At 42.9% G+C, this 27,092-nt stretch overlaps 2 protein-coding genes across 7 annotated transcripts in view; one reads left to right on the forward strand and one right to left on the reverse strand.

The window, feature by feature from the left end:
• On the forward strand, positions 1–18,775 carry trak2 (trafficking protein, kinesin binding 2). 4 transcript variants are annotated; one of them, XM_023963443.2, is made up of 16 exons: positions 10–147; positions 3,505–3,693; positions 4,663–4,857; positions 8,367–8,426; positions 8,802–8,878; positions 9,399–9,515; positions 11,801–12,025; positions 12,103–12,312; positions 12,390–12,464; positions 12,547–12,684; positions 12,783–12,862; positions 14,209–14,349; positions 14,444–14,742; positions 15,154–15,615; positions 15,698–15,797; positions 16,142–18,775. In XM_023963443.2, the coding sequence occupies exons 2-16, from the start codon at positions 3,639–3,641 to the stop codon at positions 16,923–16,925; spliced, it is 3,018 nt and encodes a 1,005-aa protein (XP_023819211.1). In that variant the 5' UTR covers positions 10–147; positions 3,505–3,638; the 3' UTR covers positions 16,926–18,775. The 4 variants fall into 4 exon arrangements, with proteins under 4 accessions (XP_023819217.1, XP_023819211.1, XP_023819236.1 ...); XM_023963449.2 differs by lacking the exon at positions 8,367–8,426 and having other exon boundaries at positions 1–147; XM_023963468.2 differs by lacking the exons at positions 10–147; positions 3,505–3,693 and adding an exon at positions 8,128–8,167 and having other exon boundaries at positions 4,719–4,857.
• Positions 18,277–27,092, reverse strand: part of trim25l (tripartite motif containing 25, like) — a 10,617-nt gene continuing 1,801 nt past the window's right edge. For 2 of the 3 annotated variants that reach the window (XM_078932486.1, XM_078932481.1), the window contains 17 exons: positions 26,079–26,163; positions 25,332–26,003; positions 24,161–24,256; positions 23,834–24,067; positions 22,610–22,769; positions 22,505–22,537; positions 22,393–22,431; positions 22,270–22,317; positions 22,135–22,182; positions 22,021–22,065; positions 21,864–21,920; positions 20,648–20,809; positions 20,453–20,557; positions 19,864–19,899; positions 19,709–19,777; positions 19,570–19,635; positions 18,277–19,495 (listed from right to left, as the gene is read on the reverse strand). In XM_078932486.1, coding sequence (XP_078788612.1) covers positions 18,921–19,495; positions 19,570–19,635; positions 19,709–19,777; positions 19,864–19,899; positions 20,453–20,557; positions 20,648–20,809; positions 21,864–21,920; positions 22,021–22,065; positions 22,135–22,182; positions 22,270–22,317; positions 22,393–22,431; positions 22,505–22,537; positions 22,610–22,769; positions 23,834–24,067; positions 24,161–24,256; positions 25,332–25,952 — 2,394 coding nt within the window. In that variant the 5' untranslated portion in view covers positions 25,953–26,003; positions 26,079–26,163 and the 3' untranslated portion in view covers positions 18,277–18,920. The remainder of the gene's footprint in view (positions 19,496–19,569; positions 19,636–19,708; positions 19,778–19,863; positions 19,900–20,452; positions 20,558–20,647; positions 20,810–21,863; positions 21,921–22,020; positions 22,066–22,134; positions 22,183–22,269; positions 22,318–22,392; positions 22,432–22,504; positions 22,538–22,609; positions 22,770–23,833; positions 24,068–24,160; positions 24,257–25,331; positions 26,004–26,078; positions 26,164–27,092) is intronic. The other variant, XM_020710330.3, reaches the window with a different exon arrangement.

Below are 27,092 nucleotides of genomic sequence, written 5' to 3' on the forward strand. Positions count from 1 at the left end.
ATAGCCCCGTTGAACCGTCGCCGCTTGATGACCACCCAGACTCCCTCCTCCACGTTTCCTCCATTGTTTGAAGCTTTAAGTAGGGGGTGGCAGATACTTACGGAGACTGTTGGAATCTCCAATGCTGCGAAAAAATATCGACACGGGGTAAGCTTTATGCCAATATAATCTATAAATCATCCTAATTTCTTTTTTAATGAAGCCACAAAGCAAACGGCTCGAACTAAGAAGATGGCACTGGTTGGGCGAGCGGTGATGAGCTAGCCGACATGCTAAAGCAGCAGTGAAGCTGTCATTCGACATCATGACAGCAAAACCTCTGTTCCCCTTAAAGATATCTATATTAAAATGCATCTTGTTCTTTTGAATGACGGCAAAAACAAACAGAACTTAAGTCTGTACTGTAACCACACCTTTTTGGGAAATTTATAAATAAAATGTTAATAAATGTACATTTCCCCCCAGAAAAATGTATTTCCAGAACTAATATTTAAATTAAACTTTCTTTTTCTTATAGCAACATAAAAAAAACCTTGTGTATTACGTAGACTGGAACTGTATTTAAAGCTAATTTTTTGTAAGGAAACTAAAAAATTTTAAATCCACAATTAGCTAAAAATAAGAAGAAATATCTGCTAGCATAATGTAACATCGCTAGCAAATGTATTCATTTAGATTAAATTTTTTTTTTTTACTTAAGGACCCTTTTATGGATCATTTTAATCAGGGGATAACCCTGCCTCTCATCTGATGACGATTCTTTACCTTTCTTATATTCTTGGGACGAATCCTTCTTTGTTGTTGCTGTATGTGGGTATTTATGCTGTGTTTTCTAAATTGTACACTGGCTGTGTTTGTGTTGTGTGTGTTTCCAAATTTGTTTAAAAACAAACAAACAAACAAACAAACAAAAACTTTCCCCAAAATTATCAAAATTGAACCCAGGATTTTTGCATGCCTACTATCAAAACACGGAAGTGGTTGGGTAATGATTTGGGCTAATTTTTTGTAAATAATCAACTGAATTCAAAAGGTCAAAAAGTCATTGACAAGGTGAACTAACTTTCACTTTGAATATATAATAACGGTTATTAACTTGCCTTTTAAAATAATTTTTTTGCAAAAATTATGTTACTGTTACAGACTCATTTGAGTACATTACAACTGTTTTTCGTAAAGTGTATATATATATATATAGATATAGATGTATATATAAAAGGAAGAACAAAATAAAAGCAAATTAGCAGACATTTTTGTCAAGTTTTTCTTCTTTAAATCATATTAAACTCTTGTGACTCTGAGTCATATCTGCCTTTACCTTCAGCTCAATGATTTCATTTGATCGTTCTAGCTGGCTTAGCTATATATGTTAACGTATTTCGGCACAGAATTACTTGGAAATAAAAGGTTGCTGGTTTAAGAAGCCTTTGTTGAAGTCTAGAAAGTCTACTTGGACGGCGGGATCTTTTAAGATCTTGGATGGACTGTAAATCTATTATCCAAAATTCTTGCATGTTCATCTGAAAGATCATTGAAAGGTCACAGTTTCAATGACTTTTGGTGCTTTAGCCAACATTGCTGCCTCAGCATTGCAACTAGTCTCTGAGCAATTCGTTTGCATTTTTGCAGCGTATTAAATCATTTTCGATTGAAAGCAATGTTTGTATTATTCTTGGTTTCCCTGCTGTCCATGTCTGCTCAGCTGGAGGCCTCTCTGCTGCAGACCATCAGCGGTACGAAGGTGAAACCTTGATAGGAAGTGAAATCTGAGTGAAGCTGATGCAAACACGGAGAGCCTTTGGGACAGCTGTGAGAGGAGCGCTGCTCTGCGCTTTACAGTCTGAGTGGATAATCTCAAATGTCAACTAACATTGAATGTTGTGCTCAATAAAGCATTAATTTGAGTTTTTTTAGTCCTCCCATGTCATTCAGTGGTTTATTTCAAATCATCTGAATATGATAAGGATGGATTCTAGGTAAAGAAATGGGTTCTAGGTATGGGTTTATCATGGATTCTAGATAAGGAAATTTGAAATAAGGACATAAATGTGATAAATGTGTGTTCCTTCTGAAATATAACTCCAATACTTGTGTAGTTTTTTATAAAAATTATACTTTTACTTACTCCGGGCTCAGTGACGGAGATGTCAGGGTCATTCACTGTGACTTTTTGAACGGTTCTGGCAATCCTGATGGCGCTAACCAGCACGCCAGGGTTGATACATTGAACCTTGCTCCTCATCTTTAATCAGGAAATGTGTACACATGATTCCAGTCCTTCTGTTCGCTGTCTTCCTTTTAGTTTTAGATTTATTTGTTCATTTAACAATTTTAATTAAATGCCCTTCAAGTGTGTCTCTGACCTACTTCAAATTTACAAACTAGCTCGGTCACTGACGGGCCAGCTTTAGTGTTTAACTGAATGCTTATGGATGACCTTCAAGAACACAGCTCAGGGTATGGAAAGCCAAATGGTTTAAATTGTCTTGTTGTGGTTCTGCAAAAAGGCAGATGTGATCTTTTTTTAGTTAGTTTGATCATTTTCTTTTCTACATTTTTTTATAACTTCATCAGTTTTGAATGTATAATGTAGATTTATTTATTTACATTGTAATTTTTTGCCTGTGCAGCACTTTAGAAACAATTCTTTAAGTGTTTGGTGTTTTAGTTTTGACTTAATTTTGTATGAAATAAAATTTAAATTAAATTAAAATTAAATTATACACTGTATTTTATCCCATGAAGGGAAATTCTTTCTCCGCATTTGACCCATCCCCTTGGGGAGCGGTGAGCTGCAGCCGAAACCGCGCTCGGGAGGCAGTAGCGTTAAGGGTCTTGCCTAAGGACCCTCACTGGGTGATGTTAACTGCTCGCCATTGATATGGTAATTGCCCCCAGTACCATTGCTCATTCCCCTCCGGGAATCAAACCCTGGTTTCCTGCGTGGTAGCTTCCCACCTTACCAACCGAGCTACCCAGCCGCAAATATTTGGGATTTTAAAAAATTATATTTCATAATCCAATGGGAATACATTTTAAACTCTAACAGAGTGAACTGTGGAAATTGTTGTGCAGAAGATCTTTTTCTTGTTTTCGAACCAAAAAAATGTTTTTTTACCAACTAGATAAAGTTGTGATTCAGATATTTTATTAATAGGTTTTTATTTTTTCTATTTTGGCAATAATAGTTAGGTTTTTAGTGGTAGAATGGCAAATTTTAGTAATTTAAATGTTATCTCTTTTTAAAAAATCAGTAGTTCCCTGAAAGTTGTTTTTCGTAGTTGATCGAACATCGAACGGAATCAAAAACTTTTCAATCCAAAGTGAATTAATTTGGAAATTTGTTTGAATATGCTGCTCTAACTCCAAAAGTTCCTGAAATATTTTGAAGACTGTGATGCTTGTGTTTCATCTTTCTAATGTGACCAACAACACATTCAATTTCAAATTCAACTGTTATATTTTTCTTCTCTGACCTGTTGTTTTTTTATTTTTATGTTTCAGGTAAAGGCGGCTGTGGACTCCGCCCATCCCTTTAGGAGCAGAATATGATTTCACAGCGCTAGCCCCCCTTTCTCTTGTTCAGCTTTGTCTTTCTGCCAGTGGGGCTGCTCCCGTCCCACTCCAAAGGGAAAGAAATGTTTGAGGCAAAACCCCGCGTCGTGGACAAGAAGGAGTCCAGTACAGAGACGGGTGAGGCGTTGGACTCCCAGGCATTCCTGTGTTATTAAAGGATGTGTGTCTGCTACTATTGTTAGCGCCCTATGTCCCACTAAACCACTTATCTACTCAAGTGGAAGGATATTTGAACCAATAAACCACCAGTCTGAGCATGTAGTCTGGAAAAAATAAAATCCTTGTGTTAAGCCAAATTTAAACTCTGAATTGCTTTGGGAAAATTGATGAATCACAGGCGGCATTTTGAGCACTAATTTTCAGTATTATTAGTTGTAGAAATGTCTGATGATTCAACCATGTGATTGAAAATTCGACCCGTTTAACTTAGTTTCAGACTGTCATTGCTGAGGGATTTACTGTGTCGGTGGCTTGCCATACATGACTTCTTTATCAGGCGACGGTTATTTGTGTCAAATTAAAAGTCAGACTTTCAGACTAAATTTAATGTGGTGTCCCAATCAGGGATCAGACACTTTATTCTCTATATAAATTCTCTATATATCTCTACTATAAAGAAATTCCCTAGTAGAAGTCTTTCATTTCATGAACAGATCATGACATTTTTGCCGTACAGCCCAGCGGAAAATGCCACCAGTTTGAGGGGGCACACAAAAATACGGTTTACAGTTGATGAGAATTCAATTGCAATGGGGCATTTTCAGAGGGTGTAAGGACAAAACTGTGTTTAATACAACAGACATCAAATGGCATCTAAAAAAAAATAACAGCTGCAACAATACACAGAGTTTACTAAGTCCACAACCAACTCCGCCCAAGCTGCACGAAATGTTTTATAATATTTATAAGTTGCTAACAAGTTGCTATGGCTCCTCCCTAAAAATAACACTTTCGGACACCACTACAGCTTTGATTCCCCCTACAATTGGAGCGTATTGCAGAACGTGCCCAGAGGCCACAGCTCAACTTCAAAACATCGGCTCCTGTATGAATGAGAGTCTTCATCAAGAGATCTTTTTTTTCTAGATGAGGGGCTGGGCAGCAGCGGGAGGCGTTACGGCTCCGGCTCGCTGGGCTCGGCCTCGGTCGGCTCCGGCGGCTCCGTGTACCTGTCGGACAGTCAGGACTGGGTGGTCTCCCCGAGCTGCTCTCCAGACGAAGGGCCAAGCCAACACAGCGCCATCTCGCCCATGCTGGCAGAGGAGACTTTCCGCTACATGAGTAAGTTTTTCTGTTTAATCATCTGGGGTAGAAAATAACCACAAGGATCATTACTTTTGTTTTGGTTGTGTTTTTCTACCAAGTTGATCTGACTTTTAGAGTATTAAGAGCTCAAAGAAAGGAGAAGGAATTAAAGGTGGTCAAATGTGGAATTAAGTTGACTTTTTTGGGAGTTTAGGTGAGCTCCTACGTCTTCCAAACGAATTGAACTATCAAAGAAGTCATTTAGCCTGGTGGAGAGCAAACATCTTTGAGCTTCAGTGGGGCCCGGAAGGAAAGCCAAGAAGCCTCGGTATTCTCTAGGTTAAAACGAGGGCCGTTCCATTTCCTGCTTGAGGCAGACTGGGAGTCTGTGAGTCAGTCTGAAAGAGAGGAATCAGTGATCCCGCTGAGATCCCAGCCAGGATCGGTCACGAGGCGAAGAGGGGGGCGGGTGAACAGAGGATGACCGCGGTGCAGTGCAGAGGAGAGACGGACCATGCAGGGTTTCAAAATCCACAGCAAGGAAGAGGCGCTCGATAGCGTTGCCTCGGAAGGTGAGCGGCGGGGTGTCGACTTTTTCGAGTTGTTCTGCAGACAGGAAGTGGGTAAATGTCACGCTTTGTTTACGTTCTGACAAAAATGCAGGAAGAGCCTTCGAAACCAGAGACTACTTCCTGTTTTCCAACATGTTTCATCTCCAGTACAGTTTGGGTAGTAAACCCACACAAACTAGAGGCGTTTTTTGGGTCGTGTTGTTTAAAAGACACCGCCAGGAAGTCTTGGCGTCAAATTACGGCTTGCTCTACTTCTGCACTGCAAAAATTGAACACATCCTATTATTAGAGCACGCAGAAGCCTGGCGTCCTGTAAGTCAATGAAGAGCCAGCTCTTTGGCGTCACGGCGCAGGATTTTGATCCTTGGAGTTTTCAAAACAACGATCCAAACGTACAAGTTTTGTCGTAGCTGCAGAACCCGCTGATAAACCAGTGTGTGCAAAGTTTTCCTGCTGCTTTTTAAACAATAAAAGGTCTCAGGTGTTGGTGCAGGACGTTTATAGGAGTCAAAAGTCCAGTTTGACTCTAAAAGTCTGTGGATCTTTGCAGAAAGTCACTCCCTGACCATTGAACCATGCATGATGTCGTCAGTTAAGCATTTCTTATGACCAGAGTTCAGTCAACTTTCCTCGAGTTACTGTTTTTAATGTGCGGCAGAAGAAGATGACCATTCTTGTGATTATACGCGACGAAGAACGCTGGGTGGAGGTTATTTTTACCCAGAGGAGAGAGGGACGGCACTGTGGGCCTCCGATTACTAAAGGAAAACTGCTGCAGCAGCTGCTTCACTGCTGGAATGCCAGTTGTTTTACCCATGCTGAAGAAAACAAAGGAATTCTGGGAAGGAAAAGCAGGGGTCACCTCTAGTGGTTTCTAATATTGAGTATTGTGTTACCCAAATGAACTTGGCCATTCAATGGAGGGATGGATTTGGAGAAACTTTTGACTGAAAACCGTTTAAATTTATATATATATAAATTTATTATTTTATTTTTTTTAAGTGAACTTAATAAGATAAAGTGAAAGTTTGCTATCCTTAAGGCCCGTTCACACCGGGACGAATTTCGCCGGCGATTTTCGCCGACTTTTAACGCCTTGTGACTAAACAAAGGGCACCAATGTGAGTGTGCACACTGACGCGAAAAAACGCCACGCGTCAAAGCGTCAAAAAAAAAACGCCTCGGGTTTGTTTTGTTTTTTTTCGACGCGTTGCGTCGAAATCTATTCGACCAATGAGGATGGCGCTTTTGCTCACGTGTCTGGAGCTTCTGAAGTTACAGTAAAACACAACTTGGGGGCGCTCAAACACAAAACTACCTTGCTGAGCACACATACCAGCGAAGAAGATAGACGCCAAGTAGCGTCTACACTGCCGCGAAGAAATAATGACGGACATTCTAAAATATCCCTGAACCAAGCACCAGTTGGAGCTACTGGTGCTTGAAATATTCATGTTTTCTTTGTATGATTCTGACAAGCGTGTAAATACTTGCTCTCTTCTTCTGAGTGAAAAGCGACTTTAAGAAGCGTAAAGTTGCGCAGCGCCACCTTGTGTACAGGAGTATTACTGTTTACATTAAGCGCCATCTAATGTCAGGGAAGGAAATTGCATGTTCGCTCGGCTCATCGTCAGCGAAAATCGCCTGGGTGTGAACACAAAAACGTGGCGAAAAACGCTGGCGAATAACGCCTGGCGAATATTCGTCCCGGTGTGTACGGGCCTTAATGGTAAAAGACTGGAGTTTTTACTTTTCAAAATAAAATCTGGAGACTCATTCAGTTTTCTGCTCCAAAAGAAACTTTCTAATACAAGAAAGCAAATAGTATTTTTGAAAGAAAATGTCATAAAAAGAAGAAGCAAAATGTAAGTTCTTTAGCATAAATTCTTTAGCACTCTCTGTTCGTTACTCTAGTATAGTCCACTTCACTTTTTTGGGTATGAAACTCTCATGTGGACCCAACAAGTAAACCTGAAAATAAAGATTCACCTGCAACTGATCTATAGTTTCACTCCAATGAAAATAGTCTTTTTTTTTATTAACATGCTCTTTAAGAATGTGTTTTGATGATTGCGGACATGTGTAAAGAAAATTAAACTTAAAATTGCATTTCTGAATATTTTGTCATCCAAATTGAATTGAATTGGAGGGAAAATGCAGTTTGAAAAAGATTTTATTTGTGACGTAGAAATAGGCTGAATGGGCCACTAGCTCCCCGCTCTGAGCGTTCAGCAAAGGGTGCGGGAAGAGGGGCGGGGTTGCCCTTTGCCAATGAACGACTCGGAGGTGAATTTCTAACAAATTACTGCAGAAACTGTCCTAGAAAAGACATAAGTTTTCTAGTTTTTGCTATAAAACTGCATAATTATAATTAAAAGACCCCTGGGGAGACTTAAAAATGTATCAAAAGATAATTGGAGTGGGTGTGAGCCACCAGTTTTTGCTTTTTTCCTCCCTTGGATTGGGGAAATACTGCCCTCTAACCACCAGCTGCTGTAACTGCTACGTATTTATTTGTTTGTTTGTTTGTTTGTTTATTTATTTATTATTTCTGTGGTTCAGTCCCTTTGGGATGAAACCAAAACAAAAACAAATTAAGAGTTTTTCGGCGTTCCCAAACCTGTGGAGTGAAAGCTCCCTGGACTTTCAAAATAAGTGTTTGTTGCCTGGGTTTGACGGCGCTTCAATCCAGCACATGCTGCTCTGACGGCAGTTGCCACTTGTCTTTGTACAGGAGGAAGAGAGGCTGCGCGGCCCTGCTGACGTCCGCTCAGGTGCTGTGCGCAGAGCAGACTAATGACTAGATCCTCAGCGGCCAGAATTGAATAGTTTAACAAGAAGCTGATTGTTTGAAGCCCCTTCTTTTCTCTTTGATACCTTTTATTCCCCCCTTTCTTGTTTCCTGTTGGTCTTCAAACATCGCCACACTTTTTTTTTTTTCCACCTTTTCATCTTCTACTCTTTCTCTCTCAGCATATCTCGCTTTGGACCCCTCTTCTTACTCCCACTCCGGCTCCCAAAGCCTCCCCAAAGGTATCTTCCTCTTCTTCTGCACTGGAACCTCACCCTGGAGCTCCTCTGTCTGTAGCGGCTTGCTGCATAGTAGCACCAGTTGTGTTTGGAACGCTTCCCCACCGACCACCAGCAACGATCAGGTTTAGCTGTTCAAACACCTCCACACTGACGGCTTGCTTCCCCAGCTAACCGTTGCTTGTGGTCGGACCCATTGTAAGAAAGCGGTGTGTAAATGTAGCATGCAGCGCTGAAGTGTTGACGTGATCGGAGTGATGTGTTTTTTTTTGGGTTTTTTTTATGCTTTCATTTGCGTGGAGTTGCTTAGGCCAGCCTTTTGCATGCAGAGTGACAGGTGTGTGCACGACCCAAAAATGACACGCTCCTTCATGTCAGTCCTCAGCGCAGACCGCGTGGAGCAGATGACCAAGACCTACAATGACATCGATGTGGTCACGCATCTTTTGGTCGAGGTAAGCATTTTGTCCGGAGTGGATGAGCGAGGCTGCGCTGCGACTTGCTGTCTTTCTGTTGATTGTTAAACAAGACAAGAACAAGCAAACATTATGGGAACCGAGAAACAAAACACTAGAAAATCATCAACATTAACAGTGAAACGCCTTGTTTTTTTTTTAAACCGCTATTGACAAATGTCCAGATCTTTGCTAATTTAAGTGGTAGTCAGTTTTTTACTTCAAGTAACAGTGGGACAACAGCAGGAGGCACTGTCCTTTGATCTTTTTGTACTAATACAGAAATATATGGCTAGTGTTAAAAAAAATCTACTGGTTCTATTATGTTTTTGCTATTCTGGCTTCCCCACTGTGATGTTGATACAGATCTGAAGAAGAAAAAGTAGTTCCTCTTCATTTTCTTAAAGTACATCCTACTGTATCCAGCATTTTGATCAATATCTTGTAATGTACTGTTTTTTTAGGTTAATGCTCTGCTACGACTGTGACCTGATTGGGTTTTCCTTTTTCTTTTTAACAGAGGGACAGAGACTTGGAGCTCGCGGCCCGGATCGGTCAGTCGCTCCTGCAGAGGAATCACCTCCTGCAGGAGCGCAACGAGGCCTTGGACGAGCAGTTGGCGCAAGCCGTGGACCAGGTAGACTCCTCTTTATTTCAAGAAGACCGACCAGAGTACAGACCACAAACCCTCAGCCAGATCCGGTTGCTGTTTTTTCGAGGACATAGTTTCTTCAGACCAACAGTTGGTTAAAGACGTGTCACACAGCCACTATGTACATTTTGCGCATTTTACATGTATGCAAGTTCGGTCTTTCATGATACATGCGTGATGTAGGTAAGTCATAAGTGGCCGACGGGTCTTTATGTGAATTCGGTTTTGAAATTCTGTGAATTTCGCAGTTTATGAGTAGTTTAAATTGTTTACACACAATTATTACGTAAATCTTACATAATTGTGTGCAATTTTTGCAAGATGTGCACGCCAATTTGTGGCTTTCCACGGACTTCTCACACATGCACCACAGCTGTAGAACTTTGATATCACGTATAAGGCGCACAGATCACGTTAAAATTACGCACATTTTTGGCCAGGTATGGCCAATGGTCCGGGTGAATACTCGATTCTGATTGGCTGCTGGGTGTGCATTAAGTAAGGGTTAATGGCCGACGAAGTGTGCGGTTACTACTTTTTAACGCACGCCGTGGAAGCCTGAACCGTCCGACGCGAAGCGGAGGACGGTTGCTTCCGCGAAGTGCGTTAAAAAGTAGTAACCGCACACTTCGAAGGCCATTAACCCGCTTATACCATGGTCACTTACAAAAGCAATACATATTAACCAGGTTTTAGTCCTTAATTCTTGTTTTTTTTTCCGATTTGTATCACTTTTCTCATAAACAGCGTACTATATGTTACGTGATGCGGCGCATCGCGTAACATATAGTCCGCGTCGCGCAGCACCACCGCTGCAGTTAAGATTCGGCGATATATATATATGCTGATCGTCCCGATGGGTTGAATAAAGCATCAATTCAGAGGGAAAGTTAATCGCTTACCGCTTGTTTTTGCCCCGATGATGAAGCAAAAGGTTGTTTTACAGAAGCCGGCGCAGTGATACAAATCATTCAAGCTAGCCGACCGGAACTTCTTTTTTCACCGTGCGGTTATCAGGTTTTAACGCATACCCAGCAGCCAATCAGAATCGAGTATTCAACCGGACCATGGTATAAAAAGTGATATACCACAGGTTAACCGCACGGTGAAAAAAGAAGTTCCGGTCACCTAGCTTAAATGTTTTGTATCACTGCGCTGGCTTCTTTAAAACAACCTTTAGCTTCATCATTTGGACAAAAACAAGTGGTAAGAGGTGAACTTTCTATCTGAACTGATACTTCATTCAACCCATCGGAAAGATCAGCATATATTTATATTGCTTTATATCGCCGAATCTTGACTGCAACGGTGGTACGGCGCAACGTGGAGTATTTGTTACGTGAACTATATGTTACAAACATTTCGCTTTTTGTGAGAAAAGTTATCCAAATTGGAAAAAAACAAGAATTAAGGACTAAAAACTGGTTACTATTTATTTCTTATGTAAGTGACCATAGTATAAGCAGGTTAATGGCCTTCGAAGTGTGCATTATCCCTTTTTAACACACTCGCGTCGGACGGTTCAGGCTTCCACGACATGCGTCAAAAAGTGATATACTTCGTGCATACTTCGTCGGCCATTAACCCTTACTTCATCCGTGGGTTTTAACGCAGTTCATTCTTGATACAACTGTGAAGATTTTACGTAAATCCACAACTTTTTTCACTTTTTTCACGTATGACCGATTTTACCCGTGCAATATGCGCTAAATGTACGTAGTGGCTGTATTAGAAATTCGCCAATGGAGCAACCACGTCCCCCCTCCCCGTTGCTGAGATCTAACCCAACCTAACATCAACAAAAATGACGAGCCATGTTGGAGCTATCCAGCCGTACAGTTTTGAGCCAGATTATGTCCCGCCCAGCGGCCCTGCAGTAAAAGGAATACTAAAAATGCCATTTTTGATTACATTTTCTTTATTTATGTCCTCCATCATCTGAAAAATGCTACAAGAACACTATTTTTATTGGAGTGGGTCTTCAAGAGAAAATGTTGTTTTTAGAAAAAAAGCCGCTTTTTGTCCAAACGTTAAATAGAAAAACCAAGTAGTGATTAGATATTTAGCAGGTTTTATCAAGCATTACCAAGTGGCCTTATTAGCTGAATTCTGTTTAACACATTTTAAAAGAGGTTCTTATTTTTGTGATGCAGTCATTTCTATTTAAAAATATTGAACAAATAAATTAGTTTTAAGGAACTGAACGGGGACTGAAAGGCTTTGCAGATCCCAGAGGTCCTGGTTGTCACCGTCTTCAAACTCCTGGACAGGTTCACCAGCTGCAGCATGAGCTCAGCAAGAAGGACGAGCTGCTACGGATGGTGGCCAACGCCTCAGAGGACAGCGAGACCGACTCCAGCATCTCCACGCCTCAGCGGCAGCCTCAGCTGCCCGGGGGAGCCGCCCATGCCGCCACCGCCGCTCTCAGCCAGCTGGAGTCCCTACAGAACAAGCTGCTGGAACTGGAGGAGGAGAACCAGGCGCTGAGGACCGAGGTGCAAGACTTACCGAGTGGGGGGCGAGCGAGCGAGACAATTTAACATGTCAAAGCGTTAACCTTTATGTTCTCCAGGCTTGTCAGCTGAAAAAAGACACGGTGACATACGAGGAGAAGGAGCAGCAGCTCGTGAGCGACTGCGTGAAGGAGCTCCGGGAGTCCAACAGTCAGATGGTGTCTCTGACGGACGAGCTGGCTCAGAAGAACGAGGAGCTGCTCAGACACCAGGAGGAAATCGCTCAGTTGCTCGCACAGATAGTCGAGCTGCAGCACAGAGTGAAGGAGGTGAGCAAAAACTGTTTGTTTTCACACAAAAAAAACTTTGATGTCAACTAACGTTAAGTCATGTTTCTGTTGCACAGCTCGCCCTGGAGAAGGAGGAGCTGAGGATCCATCTGCAGGCCTCCAAAGATGCTCAGAGACAACTCACAGCTGAGGTTAAACCTCACCAGATAATTCAGAACAGATTTTCCCCTAAAAAGAAGAAGGAGAATCATTCGTGTTTTGTGTTTTCTGCAGCTGAACGAGCTTTCAGAGCGGAACGCTGAGTGCCTAGAAATGCTTCACGAATCCCAGGAGGAGATCAAAGAGCTTCGCAATAAAAACACTCCTTCTTCTGGAATGAGACGTCACTTTTCTTATGGACTCTACCCTATGGTCAGTTTGAGGAACAGCTTTGACCTCAACTTGATAGACGAGATGAGAAAACTCCAGGAAGTCTCCTTTAAAACCCATTTCTTCACCTGTTGGGACAGGACTCCTTGGCAGCAGAGATTGAAGGAACCATGAGAAGAGAGCTGAGCGTTGAGGAGGAGACAGCCTTTCAGGACCAAAGGTGAGAGATATGTCTAAGGTTTTGTCAGAAAGGCAGCTGGTCAAAGATGGTGGTGAAAGAGGAGCCACAAAAGAACATAAATCAAACAAGTAGGGGGGATTACAGCCAGACGATGGTCAGGAAAGGTTTGGAAAGGCTCTTGGAATGGGTAGATTAGCGTAAACCCACGGGGAGCAAACAGGTGCAAGAAGAGCAACTGCCCCCTCAGATACCATACCTTACTGTCCATACCTTCCATGTTTCCTCCAAAGGAAAAGCCAGCAGAAGAAGAGCCCCCAGCCGTTCTTCCTAGAATAGGCTGACAGAAGAGAAGTGTCCTGCCATCCTTCTCAGAATGAGATGGCAGAAGAGGAGTGACTTGACATCCTCCTCAGAAAATGGTGACAAAAGAGGAGCGTCTTGGTGTCTTCCTTGGAGCGGGCAAGGAGAAGAGGTTGCGTGTTTGCAACCATGTTAAAATAGGTGGCCAGAAGAGGAGCGTCCCTGCGCACTTCCGCAGATGAAGGATAGAAGTTTTCTTGCAACTTCATTGAAGCAAGCTGGAGGAAATGGGGCAGCCTGGTGTCCACCAAAGAAATAGGCTTGTGTGAAGGGTTGAAGAAGAAAAAAAAGAATTTTGAGTAGCTTCGTAACCCGTTTACCCTCCATCTGGAAACTGCAGATTCTGATGGAGCTGATTGAGCTGCAGTGAAGGCAAAGTACGGCACTAAAATGACAAAAGAGCAAAGAAGACAGCATTTGATTTATTATTGCTGAAAAGCCCCACTTGAATTGAATTTGTGTTATTTTGGCAGGATATATTTTTATGGAGAGCACAATCTGTTGGTATTTTCAACATTTAAGTCTTTTTTTTTTTTTAAATAACATAATAGTAAAGAAATGTCAATGATTTTTTCTTTTAAAGATTACTTTATTTCTAACTTGTATAATTTTGACAGGATGTATATTTTATGGAGAGCAAAATGTTATTTAAGGTTTAAGTTAGTTTATTTTTTTGAAAATAATATTTTCAGTCTATTTTTCTTCATATGTATGTCTTTTAAAAGTTGTTTTTTAAAAGTTTAGTGTGTTTAACCAAAGTTTATGCTATTCGGCCCGGACCTGTTTTGGATTTTGGCCCCCTGAGGAATCGAGTTTAGCACCCCTGATCCAAAAGCTTATTAATCAACAACATCGATCTTTGTTTTTCATAAAAAAAAAACGGTTTTAATTGAGCTGTGAAGGAAACGTCGGTAACTAAAGGTGTTATGTTGCTAACTGACTGAATAAACTTCATGACCTAAAGCTGGTTTTACTTGACTTGTCTCCAGTTTTGACCTCTGACCTTTAGCTTCCCCTCTCTACAGACTTTCCCAAAAACGCGTTTTTCAAACCGTTCGAGCCGTCAACTCCTCGGCCTCCCGCGCCGCCTCGGCCGTCGCCCCGATCCCTGGTTCTGGACACAGCTCTCTGGTGATGACCGCACAGCCTTTCCAGTCCTCTCAGAGGTCAATACCGAGATCCTTTCTAACTAAAAAATGAATTTAAAAGCTTTTTTTCTCTTTTTCCTAACACTTAATGTTATGTATCTATGTTTTTTAGGGAGGAGGATAAAATGGGTCAGCCAGGCTCCCCAGGAGGAAACGACCTCACCAGGGCTCTCCATCGGCTGTCGCTGCGGCGACAGAACCTCCTCTCTGAGCGCAACTTCTTTCAGACGGAGCATGAAAAGAAGCTGCAGGTTTTGGGTGTAGCAGAGGGGGATGCGGAGGGCAGCGGCTGCAGCTCTCCGATGGGCAGCGTGCTCTCCTCCTTCTCCAACCTGTCCGAGCTCTCGCTCAACTCCAGCGTTTTCAAGACCTTCCTGCCCGAGAAGCTGCAGATCGTCAAACCCATGGAAGGTAACATTCCAACCTAATTTTAGAAAAAAGTCACCTGAAGGCTAAAAAAGATCCTCTCTGCAGCCCCACGAAAATCTATTAACGTGGCAAAAAACAGAAATGTTGAAAGTGTCAAAAAAAGAGAGAAAAAATCAGTTTAATCTTCCATTCTTTAAAGAAATTTTTTTTATAGTATGTTTTGATAGAAATAACAACAAAGTGAAGAATTTAGGATAAGATAAAAGTTAAAAAGGATTTATGGCATAAATACTGTCACATCTGTGCAATTAAAAAAAAATCTTTCTAGATTTTTCCTGAAATTGTACTGATTTTAACCAAAAAAACGTTCATTTGTTTTAAAATATCTGACATCAGATAGTCTGTTTTTGTGATGAATTTTTGTCAATATGCTTTTTTTTTCTTCCCACCAAGGCTCCCTGACGCTCCACCACTGGCAGCAGCTCGCCAAACCTCACTTGGCCACAATCCTGGACCCCCACCCGGGGGTCGTCACCAAAGGTTTCCGGCCGCTGTCTCAGGACGCCGTGTACCGCCTGTCTGACATGGAGGAGGACGAGGAGCGGGAGGAGCACAGGGGTACGGCTGTGCTGGAGAAAGGAGCAACGGAGCGGGGCAAGGAGGAGGATTACGAGGAAGACGAGGGCGGGATCACGTTCAGGGCTCGATGTTCGTCAACACCGGAGGAAAGGAAGGACAGGAGGTTTCCTGGCGCACCTCTCCTCAGCCCGCCTGCCACCCCAACCTCGCTGGCGTCCTCTTCGACCCCATCAGACGTCGGTGCGACGCCGCGTCACGTGACCGAGTCCAACATTTCAGCCCAGCCCACATCAGGAGCCGCCACAGCAGCTCAGAGCTCACTTCCTGCTTCTTGTGGTAGTGTATCACCTCTGAGACAAGCGATTCGTTCCGGTTGAACCTGCATATGAATTCATCCCATCCCTGACTTTCTGTTCAGTCCAAAACCCAGGGAAATGTCAGAGCTCCACCTTCTCCACCTACACCTTCACCACCTGCCGCATCCTCCACCCAAGTGACGTGACACAAGTCACCTCAAGGTGAGCGAGACGAAGGGTACATCGTCCTCTGCAAGTCGAATTGAAAAAGTTTGGATTCTCTTTTTTGAGATGTGGCCAGTTTGATGTGAAATAATCCAAATAGGAGCTTTTTGAATGATGGTCCTAACTTTTTCTACTGGCTGCTTCCTTCACGGGGCGTCTTCTGAACCTATCCTCAGCTCCTCCTTCACCATATCTGTGAACCTCTCTCCACTAGGTTTCCTGGAAGCTCCCTCCTCAGTATCCTTTAACATCATCCCTTCTCTTCTCTACAGACCGCCTCATCAAAAGAAGTTCCAGTCGTAGCTGCAGACACTCATATTTCTGCCTTTGTTTGTTTCCAGTTTGCAGTCGTCCATTTTGGCCAACACACCCAGCTCCATGAGAACCGGTCCCAGTACCCCTGTGACTCCCTGTCGGCTGAGTTTAGGCGACTGCTTCCCCCCTCGACAGTCTCCTGCACCTTCCAGGGGTCTTGCCAAGCTCATCCTGGAGAGGGGCATCTCTGCACAAGTCTCTACTGACACATCGCCTCTGACGCCGAAATCCGCCCTAAGACGGCCTCTCTTGCGACTCCTGCCTTCCACTCCCGCCAACTCCCCCTCTGAGTCCCCTGGTCCCTCGCCTGCGCCGACAGAGTCTCGCCAACAACCAGCTGACAATTTCCTAGCCTCCCGACCCGCTGAGCTTTTCCTTCAGGATGTTTATGGGTTAAACCTGGGCCGAGCCCCACACCCCGACCTGCCAAGCCCCACCCAGGAAACCAAGGTCACCTCTCGTAAGTCGGGCAGGGTCCAGTCCGATCCGGTCAATGTTGGTCTCGTAGAGAGGCTGCGGCGTTTGGGGTTCACCAAGGTGCTCCACTGTTCGGAGTCTGACGCCGGAGCCCGGCGCCAAGACTCCTCCACTTTTGTGTCAGCTGGCGGCGGGAGCCTGCTGGACGGTTTAAGGCGCAACCAAAGTCTGCCAGCGATGATCGGCACCAGAGCTGGGAATAAGACCCCAGGGCACCCCACCCCACCTCCTCACCCAAACTCCCTGGCTGTCCCTCGACCACCATGGGGAAACCCGAAGGAACAACGCCGCAACCTTGCCTCTAAACCCCCAAGAAGTTCAGCAAACCACTGAGGGAGGGGCGCTCCTAAGCTAAGCACCTTTAGGCACCAACCCCCACGTCGCCTTTGGAGAGAAAAAGAAGCCAGGGAATCAATGGGCCAACCCGCCGCCCCCTGTTTGAACGACTCCTTTTAAAGCACAATTTAACTAACAGACTACTTAGTTCCACATCGTCAAAGAGTATCTGCCATGACGTTAGGCCTTAGCTCATCTATAACTGGGCTCTTCTCTTCATTCATGTTGTTTGGGAGGCCCTGGATGATTTGGGAACAGAGAAGAGGAAGAAAGAAACACAGCAAGTAGATCCATGGAGGTTCGTGGAAGTGGGTAAGAGTGACAGAAGACTGGTATAGAAAGTAAGATGTCGGTTCATGCGTGTCGTACATCGAAGGACGATGGTGAGGAGTACCGGGTCACAGTTCAAAGGGCTTGCTCTATAGTGCTCTGGTGAAGCTTTAGTGACATCTGCCGCAGGGAATACGAGCCTCTTAGTGTTAGTCGAAGGATTACTCAGCTAGCATTTATTTAATAAGAAATCGTGGAGCGACGCCGTACTGCCAGGCTCGTCAGACTACGCCATTAAACATGCCAGTATTAGTACTATCCTAAATGTTTCATGACTTTGCAAGATGTCCATTGTTGCACGAATGTCCAGTAGCTGTCCATGTTTTTGCTATTAGGCAGCGTGTACCTTGAAATCCCAGCATGCATCTGTCTGAATCCGGGTGGGTCTAGGTCAAAAGGGAATGCGGAACCAAAAAGAGACACCGTGGTCTTTTTTTCTTTCAGGTCATTGTGTGGCATTATTTTGCTGAAGGTATGCGGCCTTAAGTGGAGGCAAGAACTGTTCTCATTTCACATCCTGTTCAGCCATGTTTGTTTCTTTTGCACTCAGTGAGATGTTTGAATCATGGGTTGGCTAAAAAAAAAAGACCCTGTCAAGAGATCCATCTCAACAATTGTCTCAGGCACCTTATTGCTAGTTTTTAGACTGCTAACATATAAAAATACACTAACACTTCCAGTTTTGTTATAAGGTTTTCCTCGAATTGTACCCAATTAGCTAAATAAAAGTCCGTCGGAGATTTTTCTAAACTATTTGCCATCATCTTAGGCACCTTAGGGTAGTTTCAAACTGCTAAGATACAAAAACTCAAAAGACAGATTGTTTTATGGCATCCAAGCTTTCTTTCCAACAAACACTTGTGCATTTCCAATATTGGCCAGCAGATGGGAGTGTTTCCTCAGGTTTTATCTTATTATTGAAAATAAAAACAAACAGGTCAAGGATCTGTTTCCTTTAATCAGTTTTAGACTTCTTAGATACAAAAACCAACTAACAAGATTGTTTAATCACTTCCGGTTTTGTTATAGAGATTTATTTTTGACTTGCACACGTATCCTTTTCGCATATTGGCCAGCAGATGGGAGTGTTTCCTCAGATTTCTGCTTCATAAAACCTCCAACCACACTTTGGGTTTAACCTGCCCTTTAGTAACACATTTAAAGCACATAGTCTAAAAAGAGATGCTTCTGTTGAATATTTATAGGTGTGGACTAACATTTAATCCTAGGTTTTATTGTATTAAACATCTTTGTTAGGCCTCTAAGTTCTCCACATGAAGGATATACCTTTTTTAACACCAAACAAACTTTTCCGTTGTGGTGTGAGAATGTTTAAATGGAAAAATGGGTCTTTCCATGAGTTTGTTGCCTAATATTTCCCGTATTTCCTATGAATCCAGAAAGTTCTGTTCGTCATATTGAATATGGACAGGAACTTCCTCATGTGTCGCTTCTGTGCTCTCACTGCTGTTATGAAGTTGCCTTTTTCATAAATAAAATGTAAGAAACTAAGTAAATATCCCAATGTTGTGTTTTCATTAATGAGCCAAATCTGTTGGCGAACCTAATGATTGTGTTTGTGCGTTTGACAGGACGTTTTCTCACAAAGTGCGTCTTGATTTGACTAATGAAGCTCAGTCAGCATCAACATCTCTTGCAGCCTCACAAAGGACAGATCTTGATGCTATCAGAGCTTGACGTGAACTGGCCGAGTGCGAAGTCGAGCCCCACTCCGACTCCGCTCCCCATGCCGAACACGGCGTACACCGGCTGGGTGAAGTTGGCCCTGAAGGTATGAAGGGGCACCATGTTGTCCGCCACGCTGTAGAACCCCAGCATACCGCCGGCCAAGTCCAAGTAGATGCCCAGACGGGGGGAGTAGGTGACCGGTATGTCCTTCTTCTGGTTGTCGTGCATCGCAGAGCAGCAGGTGTCCGACAGCTCCAGAGTCCAGGACTGGGCGTTGTAGCCGAGGCCCGATCGGGCGTCCAATCCTTTCCTGCTCAGCGAACCGTAAGCCACGCCCATGGAGGAGCCCCTGCCTCGCCAGTCCACCTCCCAGTAGCAGCGCTGCGCTTGCAGCGGCGCCTGGCACATCACCTGGGTCCAACCGTCAAATCGCTGCGGGGTGTCTGGGTATGGCTGCGCCACCCCCTGCAGGGTGGCTTTGGTATTGCCCTCAGAGAGGACTAGCCGTCTGTGGGCTGTGTTGGGGTCAAGCGTCAAGTTGACGGCATCTAAAAGAAGAAAAATACAATTCGGAATGGTGGAATTGTTGGAAAAATGCTTGTGTTTTGTCAATGAGACTCACATTGCAGGAACTCTTCTCTGGACCTCGGTTCCGGTGCCTGGATGCTATCAAGGTTAATTTCTCGCACTACAAAAAGTTTGAACAGTACGAAGTTAATGAATGACTTCTAAAGTACATATTTCATGCTACATCAACTCACATGTAGGGAAAGCTGGTGCTTGGGTCATGGTGTCTGGCATTGGCGTGTCCAGAAAGAGGCTTGGGTTGACTGACCAATGAGAAATCGCCATTAAAGTAAGTTTGAAAAAGATTGCAGATAATGTTTTGATTAAAAACACAAACCAGAAACCTTACCCTCTATCGGGGTTTCAGGCAGAGCGGCAATTCCCCCTGTTGAACATGGAAAAAGTGGAAAGTCAAAGACCCTAGTTTGTTTTGGGTTTAGGAATATTTGTGATGAGTTGTGAAACATCTGAAGGCCTGAAAGTCCAGTCCTTGTTCTAGATGGAAACCCGTTGGGGTCTGCAGAAACTATGTCCTACAAAACGCTAGAAGTTTTTTTTCTGCCAAAACCAGGGCAGAAAAAGGGCACCCCTGGACTAAAGGCTAAAATTGGGCTTTTTATTTAGATTGCTGACTGTTAAAGTATCAAACACAAAAAATTGCTTTCCTCCTCAAAATGGACAGCTTAGACCAGATCCTTTGTCAGTAGAGTAGATCCTCAATCAGAACCAAGGGTTTGAAGAAAGATTAAACCAATTCAAATGAAAAATTCCTTCAGTTTAGGCGACAACTAAACTTATAAAACAGCCTAAAGTGAAGTTTAATCCCCAAAAACAAACAAAAATGTGTGTTTTTATGGTATCTGTTTTTAAAAGAAATCAACACCTCATTATTTCAAGCCCCAAATTGAAAGATCTATTCATCAGAGTGTCAGACTTGCATGGATTGGCTGCAGAAGCTGGAGCTTCTTGAACCGGGGTGGCCGGGGTAGTGCCGCGGCGGTGGGAGCGAAACAGGCTGCCGATAGACGCCATCCGGCTAAAGGCTGTCAGCAACAGTAAGAGGGAAAGTTTACAAAACATTTGCATCAAATGCGACTAGAAGGGGCGGGAAAAGGCAGCAAAGGTGGTCGTACCCCCTGATGCTGCAGGTGCAGGCGCAGGCGCAGGTGCAGGTGCGACTACAACCGGAGTTGGAGTTGCAGCTGGAATAGCTTGACTCTGATTGGACCTGCTCCACAGAGACGGAGGCTCTCTGCGGCTGGGAGTCGGACTGGGTTGGAGGTTAGTCTCGGTCTCTATTTTGAAAATCACAAAATCAGGGAATACAGTTAAAAGCAGATTCACTTTCGTCTAGCAAGAATGTTACTTTTTTGATTAAAATTTTTGTTTTTTAAGATACTAAAATCCGTATGTTTCGTAAATGCCAATTTCAAATGCTGAAAACGAATCCCGCTTCCTTTAATTGATCATATTGTAGATTATTCTTTGCAAACTGTAGGCTTTCTGCTGCTTTCTTTTAATAAAGTACTTTTTTTAGACTGCACATTGTTGGACGTTGTTGGATTTGTGTGGTAGATAAATGGAAAAATTAAAGTCCCAACAGTAATTGCTAATTTGAGCCTTGTTTGTGCAAGAAAAGCTGGTAAATGACCTTTATATCCTACGTTTCCCACGATGCATCGCATGTTCTAAGGTCTTTTTTTCAATTCTTGGAGTACATCTGATCGGATTTTCCAAATATTTTCTAATTCTAGGACATTTGTGTAAAAAAAAAAAACATTTGAGGAAAAAATATAAAACAATATCGATGAGCTTTTATGTTTCTCTTTTTCTTGTTTTGATTTCCTTTAAAGCTGAAATTGAAACTCCTAAGTTTACTATAAAATTCAACCAGCAATTAAATTACAAGTATATCCTAAAACGAACACATTTTTGTTTAAAATACACAGAAAAATGTATAAATCTGCCAACAGATTGATTTTTAAATCAGTGCAGTCTGTCCCAAACTAGGAATTAAAACCTACTTTGCTTAGAATAGAGACAAAATACACTAATTGTATGGAAACAACCTGTTTTAACCCTTTTGGGATATTTACATTAAGATGGCTTTTATTTAAATAAATGTTTTTAATAGTTTACCTTCTTTTAAAGCCATTTTGCGTAAAAATAGTCCAAACTGCGGTTTTTATTGTGACTAAAAAGGATTTATCATTGTGAGGCTTGTCTAGAAATTCTGATTATATTTTGTTCAATTTGACCAAAATTAGGAAAGAAAAAAAAAAAAAGATCAGCAAATGAATTTAGATTTTTTTGACCATCAGCCGTGTGATTCACATCTTGTCGCCTCACCCGTCTCCCTTTCGTCTCTCCGGCGCCGGTTTCCCAGTCTGGGTGAACTCGAGCGATCTTCAGCGTGAAAACAAGTATTTTATTTTAATTAAAAAAATAAAATCAAGGCAGACTCCAGCTGATCCCAAACACGCTCTCTTTCATTTTTGAAGCTTACCACGTGTGTCTCTGCTTCTCACATCAGGAACCCTCAGCCCCAAACCTGAAAAACAATTCACTATTAGTGCTTTGAATTCCTCCTGAAACATCCCTGGGTGAGACTGTGGAGCACCTTGCCTGTCCGAACGGACGCCTCCGACTGAGATGCTGGGTGTGGGAGCTGTTCAAAAAGAAGGAAAATCCATTTTTTTTAATGGAAGTGTTTGCAGCAAATTGACAACAACTGTAGAAAAACGCCCCGACAGACCTGCTGCACGGCTGCTGTTGGCGTTGCGAGGATTAGGACGTGAAAACACTAGAAAAGAAGGAAACTTTAAGTCCTTGAACGCATCGTTCTGCAGTTTGACTGAAGTTTATGCACAAAACTCACGTTTTAAAATCCCCGTTTTGGCTCCTTTGTTCCTATTGGCTGGAAAGATAGAGAATTGGTTTAGACGAAGCATCCAACACCACAGATGTTCAGAGAAAAGCTGGAAACTTACAGTCTTTCAGTGTGAACAGCGTGGTGTCGTTGACTGAAAGAGGAAAAATAAAGTTCAATCAGCTGAAGGACATAAAAGCCACACAGAGTGCCGCGGTCTGCAGACCTTGTTTGATCATCTTTCCCAGCTCCAGGTTGCACAGATCCTCCACTCGCTCCCTGAGGGCCAGGATGGCGCTCCGAACTGGCTCGAAGGAGGCGTCGGCGTTGACGAGCACGGTTGGAAAGTCCCCGACCTCCAGAGGAGTGGACATGGAGTCACACGTCTGAGGGAAGGACAGAGGTTACAGAGACCTTCTGGAAACCTTTAGCAGATAGAAGTCTCACCATCGGATAACACTTTTTATTGAGATTCCATAATCATCTAAATATGAATCATTTGTAAGACATTTAAGTCCTATAAAGGCTTACTATAAGCATGACAGGTTTGCAGAGGAACAAAAGAAACCCCCACCATGACTGTACCCCCACCGTGCTTTATTATAGGCAGGTTTTGGTTCCACACTTTTTCCAGATTCACATCCTTACAGACTATAAACTCATTAGTCCTTTAGCGTTTTTACTAAAACTTTTTGTTTGTTTGTTTTTTGCTGCTATTATTTTATTTGGTAATTTCTCTTCGCTGTATGTTTTTCTGGATTTCTAACAAATACGTGGTGTGTTTGAGAGCGACTCACTGAAGGCAGGATCATCGTGGAATTTAGATAGTTGTACTTTTTTGGAGCCATCAATGCATTCAGTACGGATTTACATACAGCGACCTCAAATAAATAAAATATTGTGATGAAATTTAAAATGGTTTGTCAGTAAAATCAAAATATTTTAATTTATTTTAGACTGAACCAATATGCCATCTGTTTCTTGTCATTTGGACTAATCAATAGTCCAAAATAATCAAAATTACAAAACTAAACGGCTTAAAAATGAATTGATGACTAGCTATTTCAAAAAATAGTTTTTTTCACTTTTTAAATTGACTTTCATGTTGTTTTAATAGATGTCCTTGTATTTTTCAATAAATATGGAATCCTTTTGAATCGAATCTATTTATAAAAACATTATTTTTCATCTGAATCATGAATTTTTTTCATAGATTAAGTTGCAAAAAAAAGTGTTCAATGTCATCAAGCATAAAATAAACTACTATTTAAAAGTTTTATGCATTACGTCACGTTTGTTACTTAGCAAATATAGCTTTTTTAATCCAAAAAATGTTTGATTTCAGAAAAATTAGATGCTTTTAAAATGAAAATATAAATTTTTATAGATTTATTTTATTTCATATTAAAGCTCATCAAGTTTTCATTTTTTTCCCCCTGGAATGCCTCACCTGTAGATAGTATATGTGATCATCACAGCCTGCCAGGTCCTTCATCTCCGTGTCCCTCTTCTTCCTCTCCTTGATCTCCACCTCCAGGTTGTCCACCACCTCCTGGGCCTGGCCCATTTTCTCCAGGCTGGCCTCATCCAGCGCCTCCTGCAGCAGCTCCTGCAGACGCTCCACTGACTCCTGCAGCTCCCTCAGCACCGTTTCTGTGTCGCTGTGCGCCTTGTTTGCAGAATTCTGCAGGGAAGAAAAAAAAAACAACCCACAAATCCCCAAACTTAAGAAAAATTCCGTGGAGGTTTGAGGCAGAAACCATCGGTGGGGACCAACCTTCGCCACCTCCATGATCTTCTTCAGGTCTTTCAGCTCCTGCTCTCTGTCCTTCAGCCGCTGCTGATTTTCCGCCTGGATTTCTGACAGCACTTTCTGCAAGAGACCATCAGGCCGGACATCAATGAAGGGATCAGGACAGGGAGGAGCTTCCTTCAGGAATGCTGTAAGGAATGTCTTCCAACTGCCTCTAACCCCTATCTTCTTAGACAAAAGGAAAAGAAAAAGACGACGATGTGTGGAACAGAAAGTCGTTGAACAAAAGAGGGCGGACCAGCCGGATTTGCCTGTACGGTTTCCAACGATGACTTTTATTCTGACAGTTTGGCTGTAAAAGTCCTATCCTGTCCTGTATATCCCTGTTTTATTTTGAAATATGTCCACCCCTTTATGTCGACTTTATTGCGTAAATAAAATATTCTTTCTGTTAAATGTGACGTTTAAATTAGGCTTTAGTTGAAATTGAAACTTAAATCTGACTTTGAAAAACCTCCCATAAAATGACAAATTGTCAGACTATATATGTTAAATTTTGACAAAACGGTTATATATCAACTGATCCGTGTCTTTTTGAGCGTATTTTGCTACTTTAAAATGAGCCTTTATAATTTATCTTTATAAATATTTTTTTGGGTGGAAATGCTCCTTCTCTTTACTTTAACCCCAAATTCATTTTTTGACAGATATTTTTAATTCTGTTAAACAATAAGTCCACAATGAACCTTAAAAGTCAATTCTGAATAGTAAATTTAGTCTTTTTTTATAGCAAAAACTGAGATCAAACTGTTATTTGTGTTCTATAAAACAGATCAAATGTGTAGAGATAAAGTAAAAATGTAAATTAGGAAAAATCAAAGGTTTATTCCACAGTTATGCGCCATGTTTGTTTTGAACCAAACTCTTTTGAAACCTTCAGGTTCAATTTTGAAAACTACACCAATGGGGGTGGGGGTCAGGGTCAGAATTCCGTCACTGTAATCAGCTGATGGGAGGGCAAACGCTCAGCTGAGCTCAGTTCAGGTGTTTGAACACAGGGAAGCAGGAATGAGCTAAACTGCCTCTAAACAAACTGTTTTTATGTAGAAGTTGCAGCCTTTTTGGGAAAAACGGCAAAGCATGGCGGTGAGGTTATTATGGTGTGGGCCTTAAAAAAGAAGGGGAAAAAACGTACCTGTCTCTCTAATCGCTCCATCTTGGTGGACACGCACTCGTGGTCCTTGTGCTGGTTGCTGGTGCACAGCCAGCAGACGAACATCTTGCAGTGGCGGCAGAAGAACTCCTGCATGTACTTGTGCTGCGTGCAGATCTTCTCCGCCAGGTTGCTGACGGGCGCGATGAGCTCGTGCTTCTTGAGGGACTTCTTGGTCTGGTGGGGCCTCAGGTGCTCCTCGCAGAAGGAGCTCATGCACGCCAGGCAGCTCCTCACCGCCGCGCGCTTCTCCTTCTTGCACATGTCGCACAGCACGGCCGCCGTGGACAGCCTGGCTTTGGAGGGGGTTCCAACGCCCCGTGCGCTCCGGACAGAGTCCCGCACCGTGGGGTTGAGGGCTCCCTTCCGCAGCTGCTCCACTGCCTCGGCCAGCATGGTGTTTCTGGACAGAGGGGGCTTGGGGCAGAAGGTCTGGCGGCACTGGGGGCAGCTGTAGATCCCTTTGGGGTCATCCTTGGTCCAGAAGTCCCGGATGCATGCCATGCAGTAGCTGTGTCCGCAGGGGATGGTGACCGGGTCGTTGGGCAGGTCCAGACACACGGGGCAGTTAAACTGCTCCTCCGTCCACAGCTTGGCACTCATTGTAGTTGACGGGGAAAAACGGATCCAGAGATGAGGGAAGCAGTGAGCTGCCTGGATTCATAGGAGGAAATGTGAAGCGTTTCAGGTGAGAGGAGGAACAGGTACGATGGGTGGAGCTGAAGTCACCGAGCAAGTCGGGCAGGGAAAACTGGTGGAGAACTTGAATGGAGGGAGGGTGAAGGTGTGAAGGACCAGGGTTTCTTTGAGTCATCTATAGAAGTCAATAAAAGTTCAAGAAATGTCCAAAAGAAAAAAAATACAATTTATTTGGATTTCATAGCAGATACTTCTTAATGTGAAATAGAATGATTAGTTTTGGATTTGAACCTTCCACCAGCTCATCAACCGTCAGTTCCTCAGCGCAATGAGCTACACCTGCCTCATATTAAGCTGATCAAAAAGAGATTCAAGCTTCAACTGGTCCAGAATGGATTGGTCTTAAAACGCGTTTCAGCTTCTGATCAAGTTTTTTTTGGTGCTAAAAGCTGAAGATGAGCCTGAAAACCTTCAAGCAGAACCGGAAGAATCATCTGTGCTGCTAAAAAAGTGAAGGAAAAACAGTAGTAAGTTATCAGTAGTACTATTCAACTGTGGGTTTGAACCCTCAGTCTTCCAATTTCAGTCCAGACTCTCTACCGTTGAGCTACTGAGAGTTGATGAAGATCAGTAGCATATGTGTGTGTGTGTGTGTTTGCCGACGTTTTAATCAAATATGACAGACGAATTCCTGATCTGCTGTAGACAGAGTAGCTCAGTGGTAGAGTCTAGGTATCTGAAGTGAAAGGTTGTGGGTTCAAATGTCAGGCTGAAGTTGTAACCAACCTCAATTGATGAGGCACTTGGCCTTCATCTAGGAGTAGACAATACTAGAATTCAAATAAGTTAATCGTAAGAGTTAGTAAATAAGATAGGGTAAGGGAGGAGGTACGGAATAGGAGGAGGTTGACCACAAGAAGCAAACAAGGAAAGCAAATGGTGACATGCAGACAGTGGTCAACCTCCCCTGTGGAGGGTGTTACTCTAGAGTAAGAAGTGAGGGGGACTTTAGTAAGAACTGTAAATTTATCTGCCTGCAACCACAATAGTATCAACTGGCCATCAACTCTTATCTGTATTATGCACCTCCCTACTATTCCAACA

Source organism: Oryzias latipes, chromosome 2 (assembly GCF_053564925.1).
Source record: "Oryzias latipes strain Hd-rR chromosome 2, Olatipes_Hd-rR_3.1".
Classification (NCBI taxonomy): domain Eukaryota; kingdom Metazoa; phylum Chordata; class Actinopteri; order Beloniformes; family Adrianichthyidae; genus Oryzias; species Oryzias latipes.